The sequence below is a fragment of the Lycium ferocissimum genome, unplaced genomic scaffold (genome assembly GCF_029784015.1).
Source record: "Lycium ferocissimum isolate CSIRO_LF1 unplaced genomic scaffold, AGI_CSIRO_Lferr_CH_V1 ctg10328, whole genome shotgun sequence".
Lineage (NCBI taxonomy): Eukaryota > Viridiplantae > Streptophyta > Magnoliopsida > Solanales > Solanaceae > Lycium > Lycium ferocissimum.
In genome coordinates, this window is record NW_026713266.1 from 1 (window position 1) to 14413 (window position 14413).

At 39.2% G+C, this 14413-nt stretch overlaps 1 protein-coding gene across 1 annotated transcript; it reads left to right on the top strand.

Annotated features, from left to right (window-relative positions):
* The first annotated feature begins 196 nt into the window (after nt 1-196).
* On the top strand, nt 197-2435 carry LOC132041471 (protein RRP6-like 2). The gene is made up of 3 exons (XM_059432182.1): nt 197-553; nt 649-744; nt 931-2435. Exons 1-3 carry the CDS (start codon nt 212-214, stop codon nt 1681-1683), a joined length of 1191 nt encoding a protein of 396 aa, XP_059288165.1. The 5' UTR covers nt 197-211; the 3' UTR covers nt 1684-2435.
* The last annotated feature ends 11978 nt before the right edge of the window (nt 2436-14413 follow it).

Genomic DNA, 14413 nt, shown 5'->3' on the forward strand with positions numbered 1-14413 from the left:
ATAATTGTCAAATATCCTTTCCTCACCAAAAGTCTTAACCCCATGCTTTTTCCTGAACCCGTGCTCCCCAAAGCATTTGTTCTGAAATGATAGTCTATATTAGTGTGTATTCCTTTTGACATCTTCGCTAGTTAAACAAACATTTGTCATATTACGTTGAAATAAGTGTGTTTTTTTTCTCTATAGTTGTCTATTGCTCATTGTATTACAAATGCAAAAACAAACGTACCTTTCTCCAAATATTTGGTTTATATTTGAGAGAACCTTTTCCTTGCATTTTGTGCAGCCAGCTGAAGAAAACATTGTGGGTACTGAGGGTGCTGAAATGTTAGTTGAAATTTCTGAGTCACTGAAACCAACAGGGACAGAAACTTCAAATGTTTGTAGTTCACCTGATGCTGGTGTCTTTAAACATGTTCTAGCTTCAATACAGCAACAAAACGAATCTCTGAAACCAGAAAGCGCTGTCACTAAAGTTGGTTTTAGTGGACCTGGTGACACCTCTGAACATCGTAATGAATGTGGTGATATAAAAGCTACTTCTTCGGGACAGGTTGATGAACATTCGTTGAGTCTTGGTTTCCATCTTTCTAGAGTGCTAGTTCATTCTTGTTCATGGTTTAACTTATATAGATTTTCTCATTTCAGGTGGAAGTAACTATTCAGGCAATTAAGAAGCCCAGCCGTGGTCTTGGGATGTTACTAGGGAGTACAGCAAAGAGGAAGCTGCATCCTGATAAAAAAGTATCCTCTGCAACCTTGAGTTATATGATTTATTTGTTTATCTTATTAGCTTACACTGTTACATGGTCAAATGCTAAGCACCGGAAGTTCAAATTGCTCTAATTAGTTGGACACACTTCGTGTACTTATTTTCTCTATAGGTATGATCAATTTTGTTGATGCCTCCTGAATTCTTTAAACATGCAGGAGCCGGAAGAGATCCAAGTGCAGCAGATCAAGTCTTCGGTGAGCCTTCCATTCCATGCATTTTCAGGTAGGATTGAGCAGATACAGCAAGCTGCAACAGACCCTTCTAAACCGTTGGAAATTAACCATATAGGGGAACCTGTTGCTACTAATTCCAAGTTAGACATTATAACCCTGGAGACTGATTCAGATGATGGGGAATCGGTAAAGGGTGAGCGATCAACCAGAGAACAGGAAAACTCCTTTGCCATGCCGGTAGCTACTTCAAAGTTAGAAGATGTTATCTTACTGGACGATGATTCAGATCTTGAGGAACCAGTCAAAGATGATTCAGAAGCCACTAACAATCAGCCTGAGTGTGGGGAAACCAATAATGCAGTTTCTGTTGAGGAGATGGATGAAGGGGATGAGAATATGGCCTTGTCTAATCTCTCCTCTAGCTTCAACAAGTGTTTCCATTCGATAAATCAAAAAAGTAAGGCAAAGCTTGCTGAGAAACAACAAGCACATGAAGGTCAGTTGAAGGTTCAGCCTTTTGACTATGAAGCAGCAAGGAAGCAAGAGGTATTTGGAGAAGATCCAGGTAAACAACACCCGGAAAGAGAAGGTGATGAATCTCGTAGGAGTAAGACTGGTAAGAAGAAGGATTTAGTCTTAGGCCAGCCACCGATTGAAGGGACAGCAGAGTTCCAGCAAGGTAGAAGGCGTCAAGCTTTTCCAGCTTCGGGGAACCGAAGCTATACTTTCCGTTAGAAGTTGAAAAGCTATATGAACTCGTAAGGTACGGAATTAGTTGTCTACAAAGGAAGTAACCTCATCATGCATGCTCTTGGTTCAAGCAGGAGGGGGAAATCATAGTTTGATGTTTATATGTGAAAGTAAAAATTTGAATCAGTTGCCGTGTTACTGTTAATCTGCATTTGCTGTGTGCCTTGTATTTTATACAGGTGCAGTGCCTTGTATAATATGCATCCCACTCTATCCTAAACTCCTAGGTGGAAACACCGACCTTAAGAAGGTAAAGGATTTGATGGCTTGATATATTGGCAATGATGAAACATATGATATTGCAAGTTAATATTACAAGGAAAACAAAACAATCAATGAAAATATGATGGTACGGGTGCTAAGAAAGAAAAGTTTAGTGTCAAAAAAGTTAAAACATAATGTGCTCCGCCCCCTCTTTAGTTTGCAGAGAAATTATGGGATTGCTAAAAATGCTTTTACACGGAAGACCTGCTTCAGAATTATCAAGTCACGCAACAGGTCAGCTTGACGCAATTTAGGCTCGACCTTTATTTTCATGACAGATGTCAGTCGTGTAAGAGATAATAGAGGTCTATGATGCAAATTAAATTACCGTATCTTTCATATTTTGAGTTGGGAAAGGGGTGGAAAGGGACGGCAACATGTTATGTAATTTGAATGTGATGTTCTTTTCTTTCTCCTTTCTGAAAGTGGTCTCCCTTCTCTCTTTCAAACAAAATTTACAAAACTTGTCCAGATGTTTACTGTCTAAGTCGCACTTGCTCGTGTGAATTTTGTCAACAACTAGTATTCGTATCCGCGCGCTGTGCGGAGAATATTAAATATAATTTATCATATGAAAGTGTTACTTGAAAAAAAATGGTAGTCACAAAGGAACACGAAATTGTTATACTAATTGACTTGTTATATGTTTTGTTGTTTTCTTGCTCTTCATAATATTTATGTACATAATAACATTCATTGTATGTTTCAAATAAAGTCAAAAATTCAAGAATGAGTATAACAGAATAATTGTACTTTGAACTAAATTAGAGGATTGGTTTTTTAGAATTCGATGCAAGTAAATCAATATTATCCTTGCAATCTTCCCATCAATTGTCCAACATCCATCTTCAAACACATTATACTATAATGGAAAAGCTGCATACAAAAGACGATTAGATATCAAGATCTTTCAACCTCGTGGAAATTTTAGTTAGTGCAACTTTATTAGACATTTTCAACTCCAACTTTGCAGGAGCAGACATTGTTCCTATAGAATTAGTTTCATGAACCTCCTCAATCTTAATGCTATCAAACTGAGATACCTTTGCATCCTCTTTTGCTTTCAAAGTAGACCTAGTAAACCGCCCCGTAGGCATCTGCAATAACACCTTTTGGTCATCAACCATCACCACCATCACCCTGAACAGTAACGACTATTCAGGAACAATTACAAACATCGCTTCGACAATGCAGTCTTCACAATTTTGCTATCATCAACTTGAGTAGTAACCACTAATTCAGGAACAATTACATGCATTGCTTCAACAATGCAATCACTGCCATTCCCTGTTTAGGCATTTCAGTTTTAGTATCATTTCCACAATTTTGTTCATCTTTAACATCACCTTGAGCAGTAAAACTAATTCAGGAACAATTTCGAGCATGCTTCAAAATCATCATTTGCTTTTGCTGCTTTAGCCATTTCAAAATGAAAATATATATATATTACAGATGAAGCAGATTCTTCGCCTCGTGCTATATTTTCGAAATGAAAAAGAGATCTCTGTTGTTACATACAAGCGAAGCAGAAATATTATATGGAGTAACTTAATTAATAACTACTTACTGCGTAAAAGCTGCGAATATAATAACTTCCAAATTCAACAAATTTCATCATATTAGTAAAGAAAGACTTATATAGTTGACTATAATATGCTTTTCTCCGCTATTTATGCTGTTGAAATTGACGATGGGAGGGGTATAAGTAAGCACTTATTGGTCATCAGATATATTAAACCAATATATTAGCATCGTAATTTTTTTTACCTGAATTATTCAGACACCCTACTTGTTAGCAGCTTCGACATTGAAATAGCATATCCCACAACCATGTTACTGAAATGAACACTTAACCTCTACCCTGTTTAAGACAGAGAATAACCTTTGTTAATTGTTTAAATTTAGAAAGAAAAAAGTCATTCAAAGAAAACACGTTAGTTCTATATGCGCAAAACAGATCTTTACCCTTATGAGCTATGAGTTTGTGAGCAAATATTATTATCCATCCACTTCACAAAGCCAATATTTTCTGGAAATATATGGACACAGTAAATAGAATAAGAATAGAGATGCACTGAAAAATTATGTTCTGCATTTGAATTATACAGGGAAGCAACAAAATAATTATTCAAATTCAAGTAAGAGGAAGTTTCAAATTTAAATGTAATTGGAAAATGAGATTTAGGGAAAAAACTCTCAGTTGCAGAATTTCTATACAAAACTTCCCTATGTTAGTACAATTATTTTTGAAAACTTTGCTAGGATTAATTTTTATTATTACGAATAGAGGGATATTGTTGGTTTGCAAAAAATAAAACGACATTTGGTTCGTTCCACACCACAATATATGTACTGATCTTACAACATAGATTGTAACTGATAAAAGCTTAACGTTAATTTGACCTCCATCAAAAACTTGCATGTCAAAGTTTTCCTTTCTCAGTCACAAGCTTTCTTTGATATCACTTTATGTTTTGAGGATACATGCACCTCGTCAAATTTCCTTTCTCTTTCTTTTTGCAGTTTAACTTTCTTTTTCAATTCTAGTACTTTAGAAATTTGAATATGCGGACAAGACAGATCCGCTTCACTAAAGTAATATATATTCTCGAAGCCCTTGTCTTTTTTAAGCTTGTTGCTTTGTTGTTTATTCTGTAAAAGAGAGGCCAGACCAAATGCCACGACCCAACTCGTGGGTCGAGCGGGCTGTCACGATCCGAGCTACGGGCCATGATGGGTATCCGGGGCTAACCACCGAACACCGCTCATCGTTTACTTATCGCTTCTCATTCATAACATGTACTCATAATCATAGAAAGCTATTTGCATTTGAAACATATTTACTTTTATAAACATAAGCTCTTCGGCTATCAAAATAGTAGTATACATATGCATGCATATACATGAAGACTATGGGACCATACTACCCACACATGCGTATCTACGAGCCTCTACTAGAATACTAGACATATGGATGGGACGGTGACCCCGTCGTGCCCAATCTGAATATATACATATATGTACCAAAAGAATAATCAATGGCACCTCCGGAAAATGGAGTGCTCTCAAACGGCCTACTATCTCCTATGGATGCCGCACCGTCTCCTCGCCTACCCGTGGCATGAACACAGTCATTCAAAGAAAACGGACGTCGTACGAATATTGTACCGAGTATGTAAGGCAGAATGAAGTAAGCATAATAAGGAAATCATAAAGCCAAGGTGAGGATACAACCTGTGTACTCTTGTAAGTATAGATACATTTCATATACATTCATCATACATAAGCATATCATGTGCATTATCATAGTGTATGCCTTACTATGTCACATATACATCATCATACCATACATGCATCATCATTTCAATCATATATCATCATGTCGTTAACCCGCGTCCGGGTAACCATCATACGACCCACTGGTGTCATGCCCGACCCTCTAGGCTCGGTGTAAACATAACGCCCGCCTTGCTGTGACATGCCCGGCCATTTAGGCACGGTGGAATCGTATGCGGCCGTAGCGGTGACATGCCCGCAAGCATTAGGCACGGTGGAATCACATCATCATACATATCATAGACTCATCATCAATATGCTCATAATAATATACTTACCATGACTCATCATAATACATGCATAGAGACTCATAGATAATTATACTCTATCGGGGTGACGTAAGGTCGTGGACCCCCGACTTCATTATGGAACATTCGTAAGTATTCTGCCTCACCTTGAAGGAACAAACATAAGGTGAGTGTATACAATGATCAACATCAATGGGCTATGAATAACTTCATTAGCTTAATGGGGACATCATATCATAGGCTATAGCATCTCTAGACTTAAGCTTATCATTATCATAATCGTAGCATATCTCTTATCTCATATGGCTCTTCATGAACAATGACTCATAGTCTTTTTAAAGGTGGAACATTCATAATAAAAGAGAAAATTCATGCCATAGGACTCATGCCTTAGAAAGAAAGGACTAGCCTCACATACCTTTGTCATTTAACTATTCTATCGCTTGCTCGTCCTCCTTTAATGCGCTCGTTTATACCTTCAAGGGAATTCGTATCAACATTAGCCATACCATTATAGGAACGAGCTTACTAAAGCTAGAGAAATTTGGGCAGCATTTCCTTTGTTTCTACTACTTTCCTCCATATTTCATATCAACTCCCAACATTCATAACGACAATCACAATATCATGAACAATATGCATCATCTAATCACATTGCCCACAATTCATAATTTCACACAATTTTCCATAATCATGGCCAAAGTCCATTATCGCGTTCTTTCACATATAATACTCATTCCATGTTCTAAATATCATTTATAACGCATTTATAACATCAACATATCCATTTTCATGATTCAATCCCACTACTACTCATTAATGGCTCTATTCACACATATATGACCCATTTCCCCTACTCTCCTACAATCCATGTGTTTCAACTTATAAATACTTCAAACAACATAGAAAGATCATGAAACTTACCTTAGATGATGGAGGAATAAGCTTTGAATGGTGATACACCTTTTTGCACCAAAACCCTATTTCATCTCTCTTGGGATTTCTTGATTTGAATGACTTTAATGAGGTTTCCTTCACTTGATTCACTCTAATTCTTGTTGTTGATCTTTGATTTCTATTGATTTCTTATGGTTGAAGTGTATGGAAATGTTCTAGAGGTTTCTTGAAGGGTGGAGGTGAAAGATGAAATGAAAATGAAATGAGGAGAGGTCCCTTATATAATTTGAGTTCGGTCCGACCAAGATATACGGACCAACATACGGTCCGTATGTTTCTACGGGCCGTATGTCTGGCCGTAGATCTGGTCCAGTAAAGTATGCTCTATTGGGCTGAATCTACGGTTGGACATACGGTCCATACTTTTTATACGGCCAGTATGTCTGGCCGTAGGTTTGTTCAATTTTCCGAGACTTGTTCTCGTCGACTTGTTTGATCTCCGATCCTTATGGAACCTTCTTAACACTTGTTTATCACTTCAATACCAACCTAAGGGTCATTATAACTCTTCCTTGGGGCATCATTTATACACCATTAACTCAATACTCGTAATTCTTATCCGTTACTCAACGTGTGACTCGCTTCCCTTAACAACTTTCTTTCCTTAACTCGAATGTCTTTGGAAATCTTGATTAGGATCATCAAATACTACTTCTTACTTGTCCAACCCCCACATACATCATACCCCTCGCTCGTCTATCTACTGTACGCTAACGGGAAATTTTCAAAGGTATAACATTCTTCCCCCCTTTTGGAACATTCGTCCTCGAATGTTAAGTCGTCGGGAATTCTAGAAAAATTTCGCCAGAGTCTCCCCTATAATATGGCACTACCATCCTGTCACAACAACCCATAATATCATTGCCTCACAGGGTCACAACACAATAGCAATGTAAACTGGCCACACACGACCCATATGCATAAAAGAAAAGCAAACATACCTTATCATGTTGACACCTCGTCATAGATCTCTTCCGGGACTGGAATAAATGCGGATATGTGGACTTCATCTTCTCTTCCGCTTCCCAAGTAATTTCTTCTCAGTTGTTATTTCGCCATAGGACCTTAACTGAAGCTACTTCCTTGTTTCGAAGTTTCCGTACCTGCCTGTCTAGTATGGCAATAGGCACTTCTTCATAGGCTAGCTTTTCTGTAATCTGAACATCATCAACTGGCACGATCTTTATGGGATCTCCAACACATTTGCGGAGCATTGAAACATGAAATACTGGATGAACTAGCTCGAGCTTTGAAGGCTAATCCAATTCGCAAGCTACTTGACCCACCTTGCGGATGATCTTATAGGGTCCAATATATCGAGGACTCAACTTTCTTTTCCTGCCAAATCTCATCACCCCTTTCATTGGTGATACTTTTAAGAACACCCAATCATCGACTTGAAATTCTAAATCTCGCCGGCGGTTGTCCGCATAAGACTTTTGGCGACTTTGGGCCGTCAATAATCGATTCCGGATCATCTTGGCTTTTTCCACTGCTTGTTGAATCAATTCGGGGCCTATTAATTGTACTTCTCCGATTTCAAACCATCCAATTGGAGATCTGCACTTCCTTCCATAAAGAGCTTCATATGGAGCCATTTGGATACTGGAATGATAGCTATTATTAGATGCGAACTCGATTAGGGGTAAGTGGTCATCCCAACTACCACCAAAATCTAGTACACATGCTCGTAGCATATCCTCCAAAGTCTGTATAGTACGCTCGGCTTGTCCGTCAGTTTGCGGATGAAATGCCGTACTAAGCCTTACTTGAGTACCTAGACCTTCTTGAAAGGATTTCCAGAACTTAGCTGTAAACTGTGCTCCTCTGTCTGTAATGATAGATATTGGAACACCATGAAGTCTCACAATTTCCTTGATATACAACCTCGCATAATCTTCTGGTCGAATATGTAGTTCCGACCGGAAGAAAATGAGTCGCTTTCGTCGCCTATCCACAATCATCCATATGGAGTCATACTTGTCTCGGGAACGGGGCAATCCTGCAATAAAATTCATATTGATCACTTCCCATTTCCACGTAGGATTTTCTATTGCTTGCAATAATCCCCCTGGCTTTTGATGTTCTATTTTCACTTGCTGGCAATTTGGACATTGGGCTACAAATTCTGCTATGTCTCTTTTCATGCCATCCCACCAATACATCGATTTAAGATCATGATACATTTTCGTCGCTCCTGGATGAATAGAATACCGAGAATAATGAGCTTCTTCCAAAATCTGGCGATGAAGTTCCGCAATATCCGGAACACATAACCTATTCTGGTACCTGAGAACCTCATCTGCTAAGACTTCAAATGGTGACTTTTCTTTTGGGAACTGCACACCTTTATAATACTTCAATTTGGGATCCTCGTATTGGCACTCTTTTATGTCTGCGTCCAAGGATGAAACTGTCGGATCGTTAACACTAACTCTAGCATCGCTGAATCAATTATACGTACTCCAAGATTTGCTAATTGGTGGAGTTCATGAGTCATCTCTTTCTTCTCCGAGGGGACTTCGCATAAGCTACCCATTGATCGGCGGCTAAGCGCATCTGCTACTACATTTGCCTTTCCGGGGTGGTATAAAATATTCACATCATAATCTTTCAATAATTCTAACCACCGCCTCCGTCGCATTCAACTCCTTTTGTTTGAAAATATATTGAAGACTCTTGTGATCTGTATAGATATCAACGTGCACACCATACAAGTAATGTCTCCATATTTTTAACGCATGAATGACTGCGGCTAATTCGAGATCATGAGTTGGGTAGTTCTTTTCATGTTTTCGCAGCTGTCTTGAAACATAAACGATGACTTTTCCATGCTGCATTAATACACATCCTAGCCCTATGCCAGAAGCGTCACAATACACAACATACCCATCTGGCCCTTCTGGGAGTGTTAAAATCGGGGCTAAGGTCAACTCCGTTCTTCAACTCTTGGAAGTTACGCCGCAAGCATCATTCCACCGAAATTTTGCCGACTTTCCGGGGTTAACCGTCAATGGGTCGAAATAGATGAAAAGCCTTCTACAAATCTTCTATAATAACTTGCCAACCCCAGAAAACTACGAACTTCTATAGGCGTCGTAGGCCTTGGCCAAATCTTCACAGCCTCAATCTTCTGAGTGTCAACTCTAATGCCATCACCTGAAATAACATGACCCAGAAATGTCACAGAATTCAGCCAAAACTCACACTTTGAAAATTTTGCATACAACTCCCGAGTCCGAAGAATTTCAAGAACAATACACAAATGATCTGCATGTTCGTTCTGTGCGAGAATACACCAAAATATCATCAATGAATAGTATCACGAACAGATCTAAGAGAGGCTCGAATACATTATTCATTAAATTCACTAACATCTACGGAGCATTAGTTAGCCCAAACGACATCACCTCGAATTCATAATGGCCATATCTCGTTCTGAAAGCTGTCTTGGGAATATCTTCTTCTCTAACTCTCACTTGATGATAACCCGACCTCAAATCTATTTTGGAAAACCACTTGGCACCTTGTAGCTGATCGAATAAATCATCAATCCTCGGAAGAGGATACCTGTTCTTTATCGTCACCTTATTCAACTGTCTATAGTCAATACACATCCGTAGGGAACCATCTTTCTTTCTCACAAATAAAACTGGTGCTCCCCACGGGGATGAACTAGGTCTGATGAACCCCTTTTCGAGCAAATCTTTCAATTGGGCCTTTAACTCTTTCAATTCTGCCGGATCCATTCGATAAGGAGGAATAGAAATGGGCTTAGTATCCGGTAACACATCAATGGCGAAGTCAATCTCCCTTTCTGGAGGAAGACCTGAAAGTTCATCTGGAAATACATCCGGAAACTCATTTACTACCGGAACGGATTGAAAAGTTGGCGATGTTGCCTCGGTGTCACGAACTCGGACTAGATGATAAATATAGCCCTTAGCTATCATTTTTCTTTGCCTTAAGGTAGGAAATAAACCTACCCCTTGGAGTTGTCGTATTACCTTTCCATTCAAGCATGGGCTCTCTTGGAAATTGAAATCGAATTAATTTCATTCGGCAATCAATATTAGCATAGCATGAGGCCAACCAATCCATACCCATTATAACATCAAAGTCTAGCATTTCTAGCTCAACTAAATTAGCTTTGGTTTGGCGATCACGTATCACAATTATACAATCTTTATACACTTGTTTAGCTATTACGGGATCACCAACCGGAGTAGACACCTCAAAAGGTTTAATTGGCTCGGGTTTCACCCCAATACGATTGGCAACATATGGAGTAATATATGATAATGTGGAACCCGAATATATCAATGCATACACATCATGGGAAAATACTGATAATATACCTGTAACCACATCTGGGGAGGACTCGAGATCCTGTCGTCCGGCTAAAGCATATAAGCGGTGCTGTGTGGCACCTGAAGTAGATGTTCCCCCTCGGGTGTTATATCCGTACTTGTACATTGGAAAATTTTAAGCGAGTTGCGATAAGTTAAGGACAAGGCTATTTCCCGATTTTGTTTAATGAACAATTTGCTTATGAATTTTATTGGATGGAGATATTAAGGAAAATTAGAGGCTAGAAGTTGAAAAAAAATTTTTCATGGAAAGGCCACAAGTGGCCATGTGGTACGTGTGGGTGTGTGGGCTCCCACCACCCATGACTTGGCCACTTGCCTTAAGCCATGAGATGTCCATGTGTTCACCTTATATTTGTAGGGGCATATATATATATATATGGACAAGAGATGACAAAGCAAGACCATTCATCATTTTTACACAACTCTAGAAAGCTCAAGAGAAAGAGGAGGAGACTCTCGGCCATGGCTGGCCGAGATTGAGGTCTTTGTGTCTTGATCAAAAAAATATTTTCTTCTAGCTTTTCAACCAATTGGAGGGTCCTTATTAACGTGGAGTAGTTGTTGGAGCAAGCAAACCATTCATTCTTGCAAGGCACAACCCTAGCCAAGTTGAAGAGTTAAGTGGAAAAGATCTTGAGAAGCCGAGACTTAAGTTCGGATTAGCTTAGGAAGCGGACGAGGTATGTAAAGCTTACTCTTTCTTTCTTTTGGCATGTCTTAGACGTAAGTAAGATATGACATGATATGAGCCTTGGGGTAACTCCATTCTTAAATTCCGAGCATGTTTGCGATTCTTATTCACTTCTTGATATTGGCATCCTTAATATGGTCGAGCTATCGTCCTCGAGTCTTTTGTATGATTGAATAGCAAATGTTGCATAAAGAGATCCTATTCCTAAAAGGTCCTATGATGAAAATGTCCGTAACTTTCACATATGGTCTCGGATTGCTATGATATGTTCGTAGAGAATTCTATAATGAATAATGCCCGTAACTTTCATAGGCGGGCTCGGATTGTCTTGATACATGTTTATGATCCCTGAGACATTATGTGACTTATTTCGTAATGATATTTCAAGAGTCCTAAGTGTGACTATCATTTGATACTCGAGCGTTGATTTGTCTACTCATCTATCGAGTCTTAAAAGATGATTTATGTGCATATGGTTTCTCACTACTCTGCTCGTGCAAGCTGTTGCTACATCTTTCACCGAGTCCCGGGCCGGGTATGTATTCGTGCACGCTCACCGCATTGTTCACCGAGTCCCTCACTAGAGGGCCGGCACGGTATATATGATTAGTTCACCGAGTCCCTCACTAGAGGGCCGGGTACGGTATATATATATGATGATATGATGATGGCGCCAGCCCACAGGATGGGCCGAGTATGATATACATGATGGAGACATGATCTCATTCACCGAGTCCCTCACTAGAGGGCCGGGTACGGTATATATATATATATGATGACATGATGATATGATGACATGATGATGATCTTATTTACCGAGTCCCTCACTAGAGGGCCGGGTACGGTATATATATATATATGTTGACATGATGATGATCTTATTTACCGAGTCCTTCATTAGAGGGCCGGGACACATTATATATGCATATGTACAAGATGATTACTCACTTATGTTTCTAAGTCCCATAATGAATTGGATATGATATTGACATGCATGATTTATGTTTCAAAGGCAAGCCTTATGGTTTCCTGGTTATTGTGCTAATTTTCTTTACTCCTTATTTCAGTATGATCCTGTTTATCGTATTTCATGCTTTACATGCTCGGCATATTCGTACCGACCCCCTTTCTGGGGCCGCGTTTCGCCACGTGTGTGTATACAGTGAGTAGAGGATATTAGTAGAAGATGTTCGACGGATTGGCGAGCTCCATTTCCTCCGTGAGTGCCGCCGAGTCGAGTATCTATGTTATGGTATCTTGAGTATGTTAGAGACACAGACAGAGTCGTGTATATAACATGTCGAGTTTTGTAAGCGGCTACGTAAGCGATGTATCATTGTGCATTATGTTACAGATTTCCTACGATTACAGATTTTACTTGGCTTGAGAAGAACGAAAAGCATGGTTCCTTTTTGAAGAGCTTACATTATGCATTCATTTTATGATTTAAGAGTCTAGTAAGATTATGAGTATCACGAGAATCAGCGGGTTCGCTTGGCCCTAAGTAAGGGTCGAGTGCCTATCATGCCCTATCAAAAGTTGGGGTGTGACAAATTGGTATCAGAGCAGTTCGTCCTAGGGGTTGTCTGCAAAGTCGTGTCCAAGAGAGTCCTCGTTTATGGTGTGAAGCGCGCCACATTTATAAACTGCGAGGCTACGGAGCATCTAGGGTGGTTACTCTTCTTTCACATCCGAGATCGTCTTGTGGGAGCCAAGTCATAGGAATGAGATTCCTTCTACTAACCTTGATTTCGAGCTAGAAGAATGGCATCGACGGAAGAAAGTGACTAGCGATATTGGGAGTTACAAAGCAACGGGTAAGCAAAAAGGCTGCATGAAAGATATATGTCGGTAAGATATTGAAGTACGATTGAAATACAAGTTGAAGATTAAAAGGGAAAGTGAACAAGAAAGTGTAGCAGTAGCTGAGTTGGGCATACGAGGTATGTTCATCATTTTCGTGCTGTTGTTGATATTGGGAGCAGTTATATCCCGTATTTTGTTCATTGGGACAATCCGGTTTAACTATGATAAGTTAGGGACAAGACCATTCCGGGATACAAAGTCGGGATTTTTGACCTTTGATTTCGTTTTGAGACACAAGTTGTTCATGAATTTGTTGGCATGGAATATTTAGAAAAATTTGGGACCAAAAGTGGAATATTTGGAAGTTTGAAATTCATGAAAATTGGCCATGTTGGCCATGTATTGGAAATGGTCCCCACACATTTGGTGGCCAAATTAAATTGGTCCAACACATGTGTGGGCCAAGGTACACTTGTGCAATTCATATAAGGGCACAAAAGATGACTAAGTCATCATAATTCATCATCTTCCAACCTTAGAGAAATCAAGAAACTTGGAGAACAACAACCTCAACCTCTCGGCCAAGAATAAAAAAATTGAAGATCAATTTGAGCCATCCCAAAAATATTTCTTTGATTCAAATCCACTAATTGGAGGTCCCTAAGTAGCGTGGAAGTGTTTTTTGGGTCATCAAACCATCCGTTTACATCCTTGCAAACCCTAACCTAGTTGTGAAGACAAGAGGAAAAAGTGAGATTTAATTTTGTTTTATGTGCTGTGAATGATGTGTGTATGTTGTAGTAGATGAAAATGGGTGAAATTCATGGAAATATTGCATGTAGAGTGGAGCCGTGTGCATGGTGTGTGTGTTGTTGTGTTGCATTGAAGTAATGAATTAAAGTCTAGTTAGCATGAGAAAAGAATGAGAATCATCAACATATGTAGGTGGGAGGTGTTGGCCGAATATAGGCCATTTGTGTGGCAAGAAATGAATTAATGTTAATTAGTATTTTGATTGTTGTCGTTATAGATTCTATGTT